Source organism: Triturus cristatus, chromosome 4_1 (assembly GCF_964204655.1).
Source record: "Triturus cristatus chromosome 4_1, aTriCri1.1, whole genome shotgun sequence".
Lineage (NCBI taxonomy): Eukaryota > Metazoa > Chordata > Amphibia > Caudata > Salamandridae > Triturus > Triturus cristatus.
Genome location: NC_140585.1, coordinates 550,447,737 through 550,464,016, shown reverse-complemented (window position 1 = coordinate 550,464,016; position 16,280 = coordinate 550,447,737). Strand labels below are relative to the sequence as shown.

The 16,280-nt window shown below is 45.2% G+C and overlaps 1 protein-coding gene across 9 annotated transcripts in view; it reads left to right on the top strand.

Annotated features, from left to right (window-relative positions):
- The window catches only part of UPF2 (UPF2 regulator of nonsense mediated mRNA decay), a 1,571,752-nt gene that overhangs the window by 95,766 nt on the left and 1,459,706 nt on the right, over positions 1 to 16,280 (top strand). For all 9 annotated transcript variants that reach the window (XM_085652863.1, XM_085652867.1, XM_085652865.1 and 6 more), the window contains one exon: positions 15,181 to 15,557. In XM_085652863.1, the coding sequence (XP_085508989.1) occupies positions 15,199 to 15,557 (359 nt within the window). In that variant the 5' untranslated portion in view covers positions 15,181 to 15,198. Of the gene's footprint in view, positions 1 to 15,180; positions 15,558 to 16,280 lie in introns of those variants that run through there.

Below are 16,280 nucleotides of genomic sequence, written 5' to 3'. Positions count from 1 at the left end.
AAGGTCGTATATATTTCTTTTATGTTTGCCAAGGGATCTGCAGTTTAGGCTTCCGAGCAGCCACGTATGCTTCGGCTTATGGCCTTGGGAAATGGGCCGACAGGGCTGGGGGACGTCGAGTTGGAAGTTGCAGTAAGAGCACGAGATGGAATTGTGCCTGTCATTAGGTAGGATCTTGCAGCTTTGCTTAACAGGGGGTCGCATGGAGAATAGTAGATCGGGCGAGTAAACCCTTGATCCAGAAGCGTGGACTCCAGGGGTGGTGGGCCCTGGGCCTGGCCTGGCGCGGACGGGCGCAGACGGGCTTCCCTTTGGCGCGCATACGGCGCGCCCGCTGCGCGTCCGAGGAAGGCAAATTGTTATAGGGAGGAGAGAGGTGTGGCCTCAGGAAGTGGGCGTGGCCCGGATCTTTGGCGCGCGATGGCGGCGAAGTTGTTCCCTTCCCGAACAGCGATAAGATCCGCTGTGCAAGGGCGATTCTAGCAGCTATCGGGGGGGGTAAAGTGCTCACAGGTGAGTGTACAGTGAGATTAAAAGCAATGACAATACAAAATAAAATCACAGCAAAATATGCAACAAACTCTCCCGGCTTCCGCCTCAGGAGTGGTTAGAGTATCTGTAGCGCGCTCGTGAATCAGCGCGACTATAAGCATCCAACACCTTCCAAATGTTGTCCCTCATGACGAAGTCAAAAGCGGACCTCAATTCTAGGAAGGCAATATACAAGTGATCCCTTTTCAAGGTTACACACTTCCAGCATATAACTTTGAAGTGGAAGACTTGGTGGATTGTACTAACCCTTCTTGTGATGCCTACCTGTGTGTCCTCAAAGATATGGTTATCAAATATCCATGATTGAAGCTCTGCCAAATCCTGACTCCAAAAGATTTTTTTACTATTATCTAGTAGACGTGTAAACCTATAGTTGAAAGGCAATTCTCTGCTAACCTTTTTATATATTAGGATAATAGCGGCACCACGCCATGATGGGGGAATATCCTCGCCTCTCATGATGGCGTTACTCAGGACATTTAGATAATAGACCCACACTTCAGGGTGTGAAATAGAAATCCCTAGGGATGCCAACCAGTCCAGAAGCATTTTGTTCCATTAACTGAAGGGTCTGTGCGGTTTCCATAAGGTTGAAGGTCGCAGACCCCTAGCCACCTTAGCCTCCCTCCTATCAGTGGTAGTTGTACTGTCAGTCTTTTTAGGAGTCCTACCTCGTGTTCACAACTTGGGTCTCATCTGGGCCCCACTAAAAATAGAAGGCCCCAAAATGAGTCAACCATTACTGCGTCTGATAGATTATCAATCACACGAGAACAATCTGCAACTAATTTCCAAAAGCCCTTTATATTCCCAACATCAAGTGTGTTGGCTAACTCAGCGCACTGTTCACGTTCCCAGCTCCTTTTGGCATTAGTCATTGTGCTCTTATACTTCTTCCTATCAATGACTATTATTGTTTTGTTTCCTTTCTTTATGGCTTCTAATAAATGTTTTATTTTTCACGCGAACACTCTTTAGTAAACCAACTAGGCGTAGTCTTTAAATATCTCCATCATGAGAGGCGAGGATATTCCCCCATCATGGCGTGGTGCCGCTATTATCCTAATATATAAAAAGGTTAGCAGAGAATTGCCTTTCAACTATAGGTTTATACGTCTACTAGATAATAGTAAAAACATCTTTTGGAGTCCGGATTTGGCAGAGCTTCAATCATGGATATTTGATAACCATATCTTTGAGGACACACAGGTAGGCATCACAAGAAGGGTTAGTACAATCCACCAAGTCTTCCACTTCAAAGTTATATGCTGGAAGTGTGTAACCTTGAAAAGGGATCACTTGTATATTGCCTTCCTAGAATTGAGGTCCGCTTTTGACTTCGTCATGAGGGACAACATTTGGAACGTGTTGGATGCTTATGGAGTCCCGGAAGATCTAGAATCTTTGGATTCTAAGAGCCCTCCACCGCCATTGCTATGCACCGGTGAGATGGAATGTGGGAGGCGATTTGAGGTATAGGATCCCTATTAATCAAAGGGTAAAGCAGGGTTGTGTATTTGCACCGCCACTCTTTAGTCTCTACGTTAACAGGGCAGTAGAATGCAAGAATGATCACCCAAGTCTGCAGGAATAACTGTGCTGATTATAGTGTTTGCTGATGGTACCCTCCTTATTTCAAGAACCCCCATGGGCCTAAAGACATATTTGAATTCCGTTCCCACCTTCTGTAAGAATATGGGGCTAGAGCTAAACCCGGTAAAGTATATGGCAATTAATCTGCACCGTTCTTTGAGAGGCAGAATGACCATTGAGGGCACCTGATAGAAGAGGTCAAATACTTTGACTACCTTGGAGTGATGTTGACAGAAAATCAGACCTGGGAGGCGCAACTGGATGAAAACTTTATTCTGTGTTTTGTTACTGCTATGCTTTTAAACTCTGATGTAAGGGATTTTATGCAATAAATGTGATTTTATTTGAGCTTTTTTTTATTTTATATGCATTACACTTGAGAATTTTATGTTTTCAGGTTTCGAAAAGTCATAAATATTTTACTAGACCTGCAGGTCGAGTAACTTCAATAAAGTACTCGACCTAACTGTAACTTAATTGACCTGTAAACTGGTCTCGTTTGATCATTGTCAAATAGTTTATTTTACAGTCGCCTTTTTCGTCATTCTCGCATACAAGTGCATCTTCAAATATGCGAGTTTAGCATTTCTGCTGTACAAAAAAATTCTTTTGATTAATCCGTCTAAACTTTTGCTCCATGTGTAATAAGAATTTAGCCCAGATATAAGGTACACATGATCCATGACTTACCCCTCAGTTTACTAATAGCATTACCAGGGCTCGACAAATCCACTCGACCGCTCGCATTTGCGAGGTAAATTTAATGAGGTCGAGCTATTTTTAGGTCCTACTCGCCCTTTCTGGCGAGTAGGAAAACATACTAACTTTTGTCATCTGTCTTTGAAAACAGAGAAAATGTGACAAGATAACAAGATTTAAAGGCCTTTTTATTGCTCACAAAGCAAATGAGCAATTAAGATGCCTTTAAATCTTGTTATTTTGTCACATTTGCTCCGCTTTCAGAGACGGAGGTCAAGTACGTTACTGTTAGGTCGAGGAGATTTTTCAAGGTACTAGACCTGCAGGATTAGTATCCTTTTTTCAGATTTTTCGAGCCCTGATTACCATCAGGGCAAGGGCAGGAGTGTTAAACATTTAATGTTTAAATACTCACTATTAATAAATATATTCCAATGGCATGATGTGGTAGTGCATTTACAGACATTACATTTCCAAGAAATGGCCAAAAACAATCCCATTACCTTGTAGCTTTACTGACAAATCTTTATAATGTTTTAGCAATAATCTGTCAAAATTGGGTTCCAGAAAACACATCACCAATTAAAGTGTTCTGATATGTTTTTCATCCTATTAAATTATTTTTCTCATCACCCAGAAGTACAAATAAATGGGCTTTCACAGCTACTGAGGTATATTTTGAAATGTTTGTTCAGTTGACTTATTAGCCTTTTTAGGTCTCGCCTAGCGTTGGAGCACGCATGCGCTCCTCGCTCTGCGAGGCGTATAGTAATTGATGAAATTTCAGAAGGGGGCTTGAAGCCACGGCCATCATTTTGATTGGCTGGCTTCATCGTCCATGCTAAACTTTGGCCTCCTATTGAAAATGAGACTTATTAGTCCCTCCTTCTTACCGCCCTGTCTCCTTTTAGGACGGCCCACCCGGACTGGAATGTTTACTTGCGGCGTTACACGGGATGCTTTAGTTAGTCAGGGAGCACTATTTTCTTTAATAATGTGGGACAATGGCAGTGCTTGAATTGCAGCGCGCCCACACAGCACTCTAGGACAACAGCGGGCGCTATTTGCATGCGGAGCTTAGCACTTTTTACTTTAATATTTGCCAACACCACCCCCTCTCCCGCCCCCCCCAGCACTTGCGGGACAATGGCGTGCGTTATTTGTATACAGAGAGCGCAATGCGCGCTTTGACTTTAATAGTTGCTGCCAGTAGCAAAGTACCTGCTGGGTGATTTTTTTATTTTTTTATTTTTAACTTTAATTCGAAGCGCGGTGCCCGCTTCAGGGACACGACGCTCTGTTTATTATTATTAATATTTGTTTTAACTTTAAGCCTAGTGCGCTCACACAGCACCCTGCTGGCATCCTCAGCCAACTGATCCGAGAGCCACCCGACTCGTACCTTCGTTATCAGCTCATCATTTCTGTCCAGTGCAAGACCCTCACCTGCCCCGGGTATCGTCTCCCGTCACAGCTGAGTGCTGTGTTCGATCTCCGCGACTCCCAGTCCGCTTCCTCCACCCGAGCCCTCCCAGTCCGGCTCTGCTGCGAGAGCGGTGAGTGTACGACTAAGTGACCCTTTAAGCTCCCCACGCACATCAGCTTTAATGGTCGGTGTTCACCTGACACGCTGCAAACTGTTCCTCTCGGCTGCCACAATTACCAGGGGCAGATCACGTGATCCCAAGGGCGATCCAAGATTGCAGTAAATAGACCGAGTTACTCATGTAGGCCTGCCAGCCTGACCTTGTGGGCAGTAAACACGCTGCTACATGGACAGCCACAGTGAAGTATGGTTTTGGGCAGTGACTACTGTTAATTTATGTGTAATGTATATTGTAAATTTACGAGAGCATCCAGAGTGTGTTTTTTTGCATCTACCTGAGGACAGCCACGATGTCTGGTGGCAATAAGCAAGGGCTGGCAGAGCTGTCAGTGGCGAAATGCAATATGGCCCGTGTAATCCGAAACAGCCCATTCCCTTCCTATGTATGTATATATATATATCATGGCAATCCATTATGTGTCACTACATGACCTTTGCTCTGGTGTTACCCCCTAATCTGCTTATTCCTATATGTGCCTCTGAGTGACCTTCGCTGTGCTGATTTAAACCCCATTGTTATCCCTTGCTCTACATCACGTTTAATATACATGGCCCGACCACTGGGATTCATTCCTTTTAGACCCCCGTGTCCCATCAGCTTCCTCTTGATCCTTAGTACTCCTGTGACTACCGACCTAAACACCAAAAGCAACTACATCTGATTGCCCACTTTGTCCTACTCCCTTCTCTTTCTTTCTCCCCTGTTCTCCTTTACTGTAAATATGGAATATGATGTGTATATATGAACATTATTTCATTTATTGTCTGTCTGTTGTGCCTCAATGGTTCACTCCATTTACTTTCCACGAGACAATCATACTTGCGCAGTCAGATTGTTTTTGATTTTATGTATTGTGTACTGTTGCTACCATACAGCATTTGATTACAGACTTGCTTATGCAGCTCAGATAATTAAGTAGGCATTTAAATGGGTGCAGCCAATGATATGTTAGAATACATGGGGTAAACCACAATGTGGCTTGTGAATACAGACAGCCAGGATAATGTACAGAAAGTGCAAACAGGGGCCCACAGTTAATCTTGATTTGACGATGCTGGGAGTGGTTCAAAAGTTGAGGTTTGCATGTAGTCTGATCCGCACAGATCAATCCTGCTTGAAAGGAGCAGACCCTCCATTGCGCTCTTAACAGTATCTATAAGGCTTTAATCGGAGCTACCAAATCACTGGTTTCATTGGTGCGCCCAGATTAATGGCTAAGGTTTCTGTAGCTGAGTGACCCATATCAGTTGATGTACTGAAGGTCTACATCTGAGTTTCTCTACCTTCCCTAGTCTGGAAATGACAGCTGTAGTCAATGCCACACGGTGCTTGGACATTGAAACCTGTGAAATCCACACTAACACATTTAAAAAAAAAAAAAGCAAAATCCACACGCAGCATTATGAAGTTGAACGTTTACTCAGTACACGGGTACGAAAGGCCCTGTGTGTTTTTCGTGGCAGGCAGGTAGGCCCTTCATCGCATGGCATCATACATCTTTAGTAAAATCAATAACATTATAAACACTCATATCAGTCTTGTAGCCACTCCACCTCTCACATTTTTACCTACCTGTGGACCCACTGACTGACAGCCCCGGAGCACTACGCCACAATTATTTTGTCTTTAGCACCCGGTTATTCTGCCTCTAAATTGTTTTTAATCTCTCCATACTCATTGGTGTGTTTCCACAGTGCTTTAAGAAGCGAGTTGCATATTTTGTCATCTGTGCCGCACTGTATAGCTCTGCTGTTTAATTTACTGTTGTCTCATACCCAGTAACGATCACTAAATGCTGTAGTCGCTAAACAATATGAATGTTGCACACTGCTTTGATATCTTTCATGAATGAGTTTTTCTGTTGCATCGACATGACTCCCAGATGTTACATTATAACTGTGCTTTCCTGTTTTAAGTTTCTATTTGTTATTCATTTCTGTGGGGTTTTTCTGTATTTTCAAATGTTTAAAAAAAAGATAATCAGTATTTCTTCGTGTTTGCTCTGTTCATAGTCACTGGGTGGAGTTTTTCCAATTCTTATAAATAAATTGGAATCTTTCCCTCCTTCTTTCGTATTATAAGTTTTTCCTACCTTCTGCCCTGCTTCTGATGTCCTTCTTTGTACCCTTTCATTTGATTTGCTCTTTCAAGTAACTTTTCATTGTTTCTTTAAAATCACTGCCTGTCTAGTTTCTCTGTACTTTAGTTCCTCTTTTCAGCAGTCCATTCCTCTAACCTCATGTCAAGGATGTGCATTAATATAGATATATTTACATATTTGTTTGTTGTAGATAAAAGGTTAATGGTGGGCATTTAACACTGCTTTGTTCGTCCGCCAAATGGTCAGATTTGTTGAACGAAGACTTTCGACTTAGGACATGAAACGTATGTATTGGGGTGCTGGGTGCTTAGTTATTCAAAGCAAGAATCAGTCTGTCCTGCTCTTTTCTTGAGACCACGAATGAACTGGGATGATAAATTAGTTGTATTTGTCTGATTTGGGCCTATTCCTGCTAAGGTAGACACTTGCTAAGAAATTATTATGCACACAGTAATATAGACTTTAATGGCAGCAAACTATGCTGCTGTATGAAGAACCAGTTAACGTAGCAAAGAACCTTCATCACTTGCAGGATGCCAGGGGTCGCTTGCATGTGTAGCTCACTATAGCAATGAGGTTCATTTTACATTGTATGGCCATGTTATATAATTTTGTGTATATTTGAGCGTCAGCACAAGGACCTCTAAGCATTTGCAATGCAATAGGTCTCACATTTGCGTGAGTTTTTTTGGCATTGTAAATGACAATGCCTTTTATGTATGCGTTTTGAAAAAACCTGCAAGCGGTTCATAGCCATTGCTTACTAGAAGCAAGCCAGGCAGTAACTGCGCCTCTTTTACTGCCAGCCTTGCATCTCGTAAGCAATGGCTATAAGTACAAAGTGCGTGTTAACGAACCGCTTGCAGGTTTTCAAAACACATAAATAAAATACATTGCCATTTACAATGCCAATAGCTCAAACTTTGGCAAATGCGAGACTTATTGCATTGCAAATGCTTGTTAAATGTGTGTTAGGGAAAACAGCCTTTCATTTCACACTACATAGAACAGGTCAGACGGTTCACTTTACAAACTCCTGGGAGATCTTGGTGGTCTAAGCCTAATTCTCAAAAGGCGCATTCCCTACTGCTCCCCCAGATAGGGAATCCAAGAAGCTGGACCATCTTGGGAAGAAGATATTTTCTTCCGCCAGCTTAGGACTGCGGTCAGTGAACACCGCATGTCTTTTGTGCCGTTATACACACACGGTGTGGGATACAGTCGCACATGTGCTGCCACAGTGCCCGGAAGAGGCCTGGGCCATGCTCACCCACGCGGTTGCTGAGGGACGAGACGCAGCAAAGTTCACCATCCAGTGTGAGCTGGATACTGCCGACTCGCTGGGTAGAACGGTTTCCATTTCGGTAGCCCTGAGGTGCTAAGCCTGACCGAGAATGTCTTGCTTCTCTGGGGAGGTCTAATCTACCCTTTTGGACATGCCTTTTGATTGCCGTCCCCTGTTTGGTTACAAGGCGGACAACACGCTCGAGCATTTCAAATACTCTAGGGCTACGGCCACGTCCTTGGGCGTCGCAGCCACTTCTCACCCCATGCAGCCTGCCTTTTGCCTGTTTTGTGGCTACAGAAGGGGTGTCCCCCCCATATTCCACCCCGAGCCACAGCTCTGCGTGGCCGGGGACATAGGACGTCGTGGGGGGGTGGGGGGGTGCAGCGGGCGGGCCAGTCCACCAATGCCCCCTCTGCAGAAGCCTCTAAGCCTTCCTTTTTGGTTGTCTTTTTATTTAACAATTTGCACATTTTACAGCGTACAACCATAACAATGCCTATACACCATGATCAGGTAACTGCAAGTGTTACATCATCCAGTACCCCTCTGTAGAGAAGGGGGACAGATGGGTTGTGTAACAGAGGTTAAAAGTAGTCTCCTGACGGTGCCTGCACAAAAGGCGCAACAGCGCTTAAAAATCTTAACTCTGGGTGTCTCGTGGAGATTTCAGACGCAGAGCATCTTAGGCCAAACTGTGAAACCTCCAAGCCTTCCTAATCCGACCTTTCAAGGCCACCAGTTGCCAGTGGGCGGCAGGATCTGCCATCACCTCCCCCACTGGCAAAACATCAAGTTCGGAAAGTTGGGTTTTGCAGATAGTACGAAGGGGCTACTCCCTCCCCTTCGAGACTACCCCTCCCTCCATGCCACCAACACTCCATCGCATGTCAAAGGATCATTTGGACCTTCTCCGCCAGGAAATTATTGCTCTCTGGCCAAGGGAGCTATCGAACGCGTCCCTGTGCCAGAAGTATGTCTTGGCTGCTACTTCCACTACTTCTTGGTACCGAAGGACAAAGGCCTGCGGCCTGTCTTTGACCTCAGGGACGTCAATCACTTCCTCTGGAAGGAGAAGTTTAAGATGTTGTTCTTGGCTCAGGTCTTGTCTGCCCTCTACCCTGGAAACTGGATGGTAGCGTTGGACTTGCAGGACGCCTACATTCACATCCCCGTCTTGCCAACCCGTCAGTGTTACCTACGATTCACGGTAGGCCACGACTATTTTCAGTTTACCGTGCTCCCCTTTGGCCTTACCAGCGCACCTCGGGTGTTCACGAAAATGATGGCGGTGGTCGCAGCTCATCTGCGCATATCACGGGTTCCAATCTTCCCCTATCTCGATGACAGGCTCTTGAAGGTGGGCCCACCCAAGGCTGTCGTCTCCCACCTCCAGACTACGGCAGACCTCCTGCAATCGCTGGGGTTCAGTCTGAAGTCACAGCTTATCCCCTCTCAGAAGCTCCTTTTCATCGGAGAGGTTCTGGACACAGCGCAGTTTCGGGTCTATCCTCCAGAGCGGCGAGTCCGGGATATTCAGCCTCTATCCTAAATTTCGGTGAGAATGACCCTGAGGCTGCTGGGCCTCATGACCTCCTGCATCCTGCTGGTGGATCATGCCAGATGGCATATGCCGGCTCTGCAGTGGAACCTGAAGTTCAAGTGGGCGCAGCATCAGGGGGATCTTTCCGATGTCCAAACAGGGCGGGCTGGGGTCGTGGACCCTATGTCAAGAGGCTCTTTGCTTTTGGACGTAGCTGGAACATCAGGGCATGTCCCTAGTGGTTCAACACATGTCAGGTTCCCTGAACGCCAGGGCGGACAAACTCAGCTGCCGGTGCATAATGGATCATGAATGGCGTCTTCACTCAGAAGTGGTGCAAGGTCTCCTTCAGCAGTGGGGAGAGCCTTGGTTAGATCTATTCGCCATCAAAGAAAATGCGCAATGTCAGCAGTTCTGCGCGTTAAAGTTTCCAAAGCGGCACTCGGTCAGCGACTCCTTTCATCGTGAGTGGAATTGCAGCTTCCTGTATGCCTTTCCGCCTGTACCAATTCTAGCCTGAGTGCTAAAGAAGATTTAGCTCTACCGGGCCCAAGTAGTACTTGTGGCTCCGGACTGGGCGTAATGAGTCTGGTACGCCATTTGCTCTTGAGCATGGCCATTGGTCCTCCGATCAGCCTGCCTCTTCTGGAGGATCTTCTGTTGCAGCAGCAGGGGGCGCTCCTCCACCTGAACCTGTCCAGTCTCCACCTCCTAGCGTGGAGATTGAACAGCTACAGTTGACGGCATTTGACCTTCCTCCCGCAGTCTATAATGTCATCTTGGCAGCCATGCGTCCCTCGACTAAAACAGTTTATGCCTGTAGATGGAACACATTTGTGGCATGGTGCACAGCAAAGGTTGTGGAGCCCTTTTCTGCCCCTCTTTCAGAGGTTTTCCTCTTCATACTTTCTTTGGCCAGCAGGGCTCTGCTCTGGGCACTCTTAAAGGCTATTTTTCAGCCATTTCGGCCTTTCTTCGCCTTCCTGATCAGCCTTCTCTTTTCAAGTCCCCTATTGTTAATAGATTTCTGAAGGGCATTACTCATCTCTTTCCTTCTTCTCCTTCTTAATGCCCCAATGGAACTTGAATTTTTTCCTCACTTCTTATGTGTGCTCCCTTTGAGCCACTACATAATTGTCCTCTTTGTCTCCTTACTTTGAAGATTGTTTTCGTGCTTGCCATCACCTCTGCTTGCAGGGTGAGTGAGCTTCACGCCTTATTTTTCAGACCTCCCTTTATTGCTGTCCATCTGGACAAAGTAGTCCTTCATACTAGGCCCTCTTTTCTGCCCAAAGGTACCTCTTTCCACATAGGTCAGACCATCACATTGCCCACTTTCTTTCCTCCTCTGCACGCTCCCAAAGAGGAGGTGAGACTCCACCGTCTGGACACAAAACGTGCGTACGCTGTCTTTCTAACTTGACCGCACTAAAGTAGTCTTCGTGGGTTATGTGGTCGCCAAGAAAGGTCGGGCAGTTGACAAATGTTCCATCTCTCGATGTGTTCTATGCATTAAGATCTTGTATTCTTTGGCTAAAAAGGAACCCGCAGTAGGACTGCGCGCCCACTGTACTAGGTCGAAGGCAGCTGCTACTGCTTTGAGACTTTCAGTTCCGCTGGTTGACATCTGCCAGTCAGCCGCGTGGGCATCCCTGCACACGTGTACTAAGCATTACTGTCTGGACAGCCAAGTTGGGAAAGACTGCTTTTCCGGCCGTTCTGTTCCTCAGTACTTTTTGGTGTCATCTTAGTTTGCAGACCCAACTTCAGGGTTGGGATTTCTGGGGTATCTATTCTAAGGTAAGTAATCTTTAACTACCATCTCTTTTAGATGAACAAGTTGCGCGCCTTCAGTAACGATGTATCTGTCTAATGAGACATTAGTAGTTATAGATTACTTACTGCCCCACCCATACTCCCCGTTCTGCGAACTGACTTCTAGGGATAGGGACTACCTTACAGGGCTCTAGTTTTGCGCTTCTGGTATAGAAAGTTGTGTCAGAATTGATGTCCGCGTGCAGGGGAAGCATCTAAGTAGACACCTAAGTAGACACCTTGAATCCATCCCGGCGACCACGACGACGAACGTGGAGTCGACCGAAGCCACCTACTGATGCTCAGGGGTACTGCTACGAAAAAGTTTCTCTGGCTCCAGTCTGACGCCTGGGTGTAATCCTAAGGTAAGGAATCTATAACTACTACTACTGCCTGTTACAGATAGATCGTTACCGAAGGTAAGTAACTTGTTCGACATGCAGATGTCACAAATGGGCCAAGGGGAAGGGAAGGCTTAAGTATAAGTGATTCTGCTTCGGCCCTCCTTTTTAAGAAACAAAATAGTAAGCCCCTGGTGCTTGCACTAGAGATTCCTTCCAAAGCCTTCCCATGTTCGCCTGAGACCTAGTAATGTCATACCGTTGAGGATGTTTCAAATCTTCACACACAACACCCTTATTAAATTTAAGGGCTTGGGGAATAAGAAAGAAATTATGTGGGTAACGGTTTGCACTCTCTCTCTTATACACAAAATCACAAAAAGCAAATGTACCCCAACTCAGGCTCTCAAACTATGTAAACTGGACATCCATCATTTCATTCTTCATTACGATGACTTGTGCCCCAATAGTTAAAGGGAAGACCCTATTGAAGGATTTACAACAAAAAGGGCAGGATGGCCTCACACAGCCACTGGGCGTCATGCTTCATCATTGGCCATTCTGCGCTCGCCAGAGAGTGCTCTAGCGGCGGGTGGCCCTTGTTGTGATCAGAGAGACTATTCATGGATGTTTCTGAGGGATCCTAAAGATTAAACACTCCGCGTACCTGCCTGTTTGAATTTCGTTGTTTATTAATAGGTAGTGTAGGGGTGATTAAAAGCAAACCTGGGACACTTGAGGCACCATTAGGTTGCCTGTCTCCTATTCAGGTCGACATATTTTAGCCCAAACAGGGCCCACACATGGGTCTGGGGCTTTCTTCAGGACTAGGATCCTGTATGTCGCCTTTTGAATTCCCTATGAACAGTGTCAACACTCTCATTGTGCACACAATTTTACTGTACCAGTTGCTAAATGCTGGTCTAAGTCTATGATGTGGTCCTAGAAAACATTTTAATAAAAATATTAGTTTATGTACTGTTCTTCAGTAATGTAGTCACATTCAATCAACATGCACGTAGCTTCAGGTTAAAAGAAAAAGTGCCCATATCCACATACTCACTCATATCCAAATCTTACCCACATTTTTGGACAAGTTTTCTTCATGGAGGAATGGGACGAGGGGAGCCTTGTAGACAAAAACAAACATTGTCGCACCACACATCGTCAATTAATATCAGCCCATGTTATCATTAAAGTGCTGCGCTTACATAATGTTATGCATTCATTTGTCAAAGGTCTCACCCTACTGCAAGCACCTGTTCGTGCTTCTCCTTTCTCCCGCCGGTGCCCTGTCTCTGTAACTAGCCGTTTTAAAGTAAGAGGAACCGGCCTGGCAAGAGTATGTACAATTACGCGACCATGCTAGCGTGTATGTCTGGAAATGAAGTCCCCCCTGCTGCAGAAAACAAGTACGTCTCAGCGGCTGCGTGTGACTACACATTGCTGCTTGGAATGACGGGAACTGTATTATCCTTGGGCGCATGGGTATCGCGTCCCGGGGATAGCTCAGGTTTTGAGGCTATTAGTGAGTGCATTGGAAGTGACTGGTGAAGTGATCGTAACTCATGTGACAATATATTAGGATTTGTACAAAAATGTTGTTTCCATCCGGGATAGGAATTTCATGAAAAACATTGGTTTGATAAGGTATTGTGTTGTATAGCGTCGACAGTGGCACGTATCTGCTATACACACTAGTTTTTGTTCCTTGGTGTCAAAAAATAATTGTTCAGCTTCACACCTAGGGCGGGCTGATGGATGGCTATGTGAGTTAAACCATACAAGAGAAGTGTATTGGGTGAATAATATCAGTGCTGTTTCTTTTTATTCGTGGACCTCATTGTTTTAATTGGAGCCAGTGAATGTTGTCATACAGTCCAGGTTCGTGGGTCCTTAAGCGGTACACCCACCATTACTTACTTTCCAAAAGTATCTTAGTAATATTGGCAAATGGGCGAGGGTCATAGGTGCACCGGACCATATGGCTACCAGCTGTTCACGACACTGGCGGCGATCAAACAGTCAATGATAATTTTGTGCTGTTTCATTCCTGTGGCCTACTGGTAGGTACTCACCTGGTAGCCATATGGTCCGGTGCACCTAGGGGTGTATTGTGGTCCTCTTGCCCTAAAGAAATTGCCAGTAAGTAGAATATTGCTTTGCAAACAAATGATGGACGAAATGCTGAATAAATCATACATTCACCCCCAGTCACGAGAATTCTGGGTTAAATCCATCGTTCTTTTGCTCACTTTGCCACCCCGGTTTAGGCCCAGCCATATGCAAATCAGTCTTGACCCTGTGCCTCATGGAAACAGTGCAGACCGAACTGCCAAGCCAGGTCCTCCCTGGACCGGAAACGAGCATCCTAGGACCGGTTTCTGGGCATTACCCTTAATCAGCCAGGCTAGCTTGAATCTAGTGGCACAGTGAGCAAGGAACCCACGTCTGGGCATACTCATCCCACTTAGGGTTAAAAGTGCTACGCAAACAAATGATGGACGGAATGCTGAATAAATCATACATTCTGCCAAGCCAGGTCCTCCCTGGGCCGGAAACCAGCATTATGCCCAGGGGGTTGTTGAGATGTGTTCCACACATAACGTAACTAGATAGACAAATACACACACATAACATTCTTCGAGCATTCTTTTGACCTTGTTCGGGTGTTCGTTCCTTCCCAATCATAGGAAAGCTGATGATGATGATAAAGTGAGCAAATTCGTGAGAACCTGCCTATCACTCCTTGGTGGATGTTTATGTGAGGTGCTTCCTAGCCTTTTTATGTAGATTTTTACTTGTACTTTGTCCACCACTGGACCTGCTTTCTAGAAGCATAACACACACACCGGGGTTGTTCCTAGGTTAATACTAGAACTAGTCCCGCCCTGAAGATCGAATAGGGAAACCCCTCGAGGTATATGGTATAGTAGATGTGTGTGTCAAACCTAGGGTTTTTCGTTATGAATGATGGGTTGATCGATACCTTTAAAAAAGTTTGCCTTTATAGTATGCTCATGTCTACAACTTTTAGTTGTAAGGATGAAGTTCAACATTAAGCTGAAAACAATAAAAATATACTCAGTGACTGGGTTTAAGAATAAGGGGACACAGGTTTAAGTTGTTTTAAAATGTAAAGGTTCTCCCTGAGATAATGCTGAAATGGTCCAGGGTTCATGCAGTGGAAATAATAGGAGGGAGTCTCCTTATTGAGGCAACTTGCTTGAAAGTTGGGGATTTGCCTGCACCTTAGAGGCACTAACATACAGTGAGAGTCCTTTACATCCACTCTGCTTATCAGACGAGATATGTCTGAGAAGATCTTTTGTGTATATAGTGGGGCATTCTGCATTACTGTGGGGATGTAATTGCATCACTTTGCTTTAGCAATTTCGTTTTTTCTAATTCTCTTATTACAAATGTTTTAACCTGACTTTTAAGTGTCTTTTTTTCTGTAGCTCTATCTTTTTCCTTTCCTGACTAAATATTGGTAAGTGTTTCAGCCTTGTGAAATGCAGAGACCAAATGAATGATCTGTTTAAAATGTCCTAACTCCACGTGAAATCTACATAAATGTTGGATTAGGCAACATATGTTAATGCTCTTAATATGGTAATAAACATTTTTTTTTTTCTTTCTAGGCTTGCCCAGGCAACATTATGCCAGCTGAGCACAAAAAGACAACAAGCATGGAGGACAAAGACCCATTGAACAACAAAGATAAAGATTGCACTGAAAGAAGGTTAACAAGCTCTAGAGAGAAAGCCAAAGATGATTTTAAGCTTGGCTCCAAACGAGAGAGCCTTAAGGCAGTTGACGACAAAAAGAAAAAACTAGAGGAAGATAAGCGGAAAAAAGATGACAAAGAGCGGAAGAGGAAAGAGGAGGAAAAGGTAAAGGCAGAGGAAGAGCAAAAAAGAAAGGAGGAGGAAGACAAGATAAAAATTGAAGAGGAGGAAAAAAAGATTCAAGAAGAGGAGCAAAAACGACAGCAAGAAGAGGCAGCTATCCAAATGAAGTAAGTTTGTTTTATTTTTACTATTAAATTGATGTTTTAACATGTTGCATAGTGCTAGTTCAAAATAAATCAGTCTGTCTAGCATGTATCTGAATGAAGCACGTTAGTTATAGATTTTTCACCTTAGAATTACCTCCAGGCGTCAGACTGGATCCTGAAAGTTTTTCGCCAGCAGTATCTCTGCGCGTTGGAAGGTGGCGTCGGTCAGCTCTGCGTCCGTCGTCTGTGTCGTGGTCGCTGGGATGATGTCGCGGTAGCTACTTACACGCCACCCTCCTGATGTCAGTTCATTCTTTTTCCGCACCAGCCAGCGCAGATCCGGGAAGAACGGTACCTCAGTCATTTTTTGTCTAACTTTTGTCGACGTCTTTTCTAGAGTTTTCGACAGCGTAAGGTGCACAAGGATGCCCGGTTTCAAGGACTGCGGTTCCTGCCATCGCATGATGTCGGTGACGGATCGCCACCACTTGCGTCTTTTTTTGCCTGGAGCGTGACCACGACCCCAAGATGTGCTCCAACTGCCAGTTGTTGATGCTGAAGGCTTTGCGGGAGCAGTCCCGAAAGCTGCTTGAACACCGGCAGTCGGCTCCGCGCTGTTCGAGGTCCCGGTCGAGAGGGAGCTCAAGGGACCGGTTGCGGACCTGCTCGCCATTCCTGTTCAAAGTCTTCGCACTCTGGGTCGGGTAAGTCGAAGCATAAGAAGAGGTGGAGCATCGTCGCTCC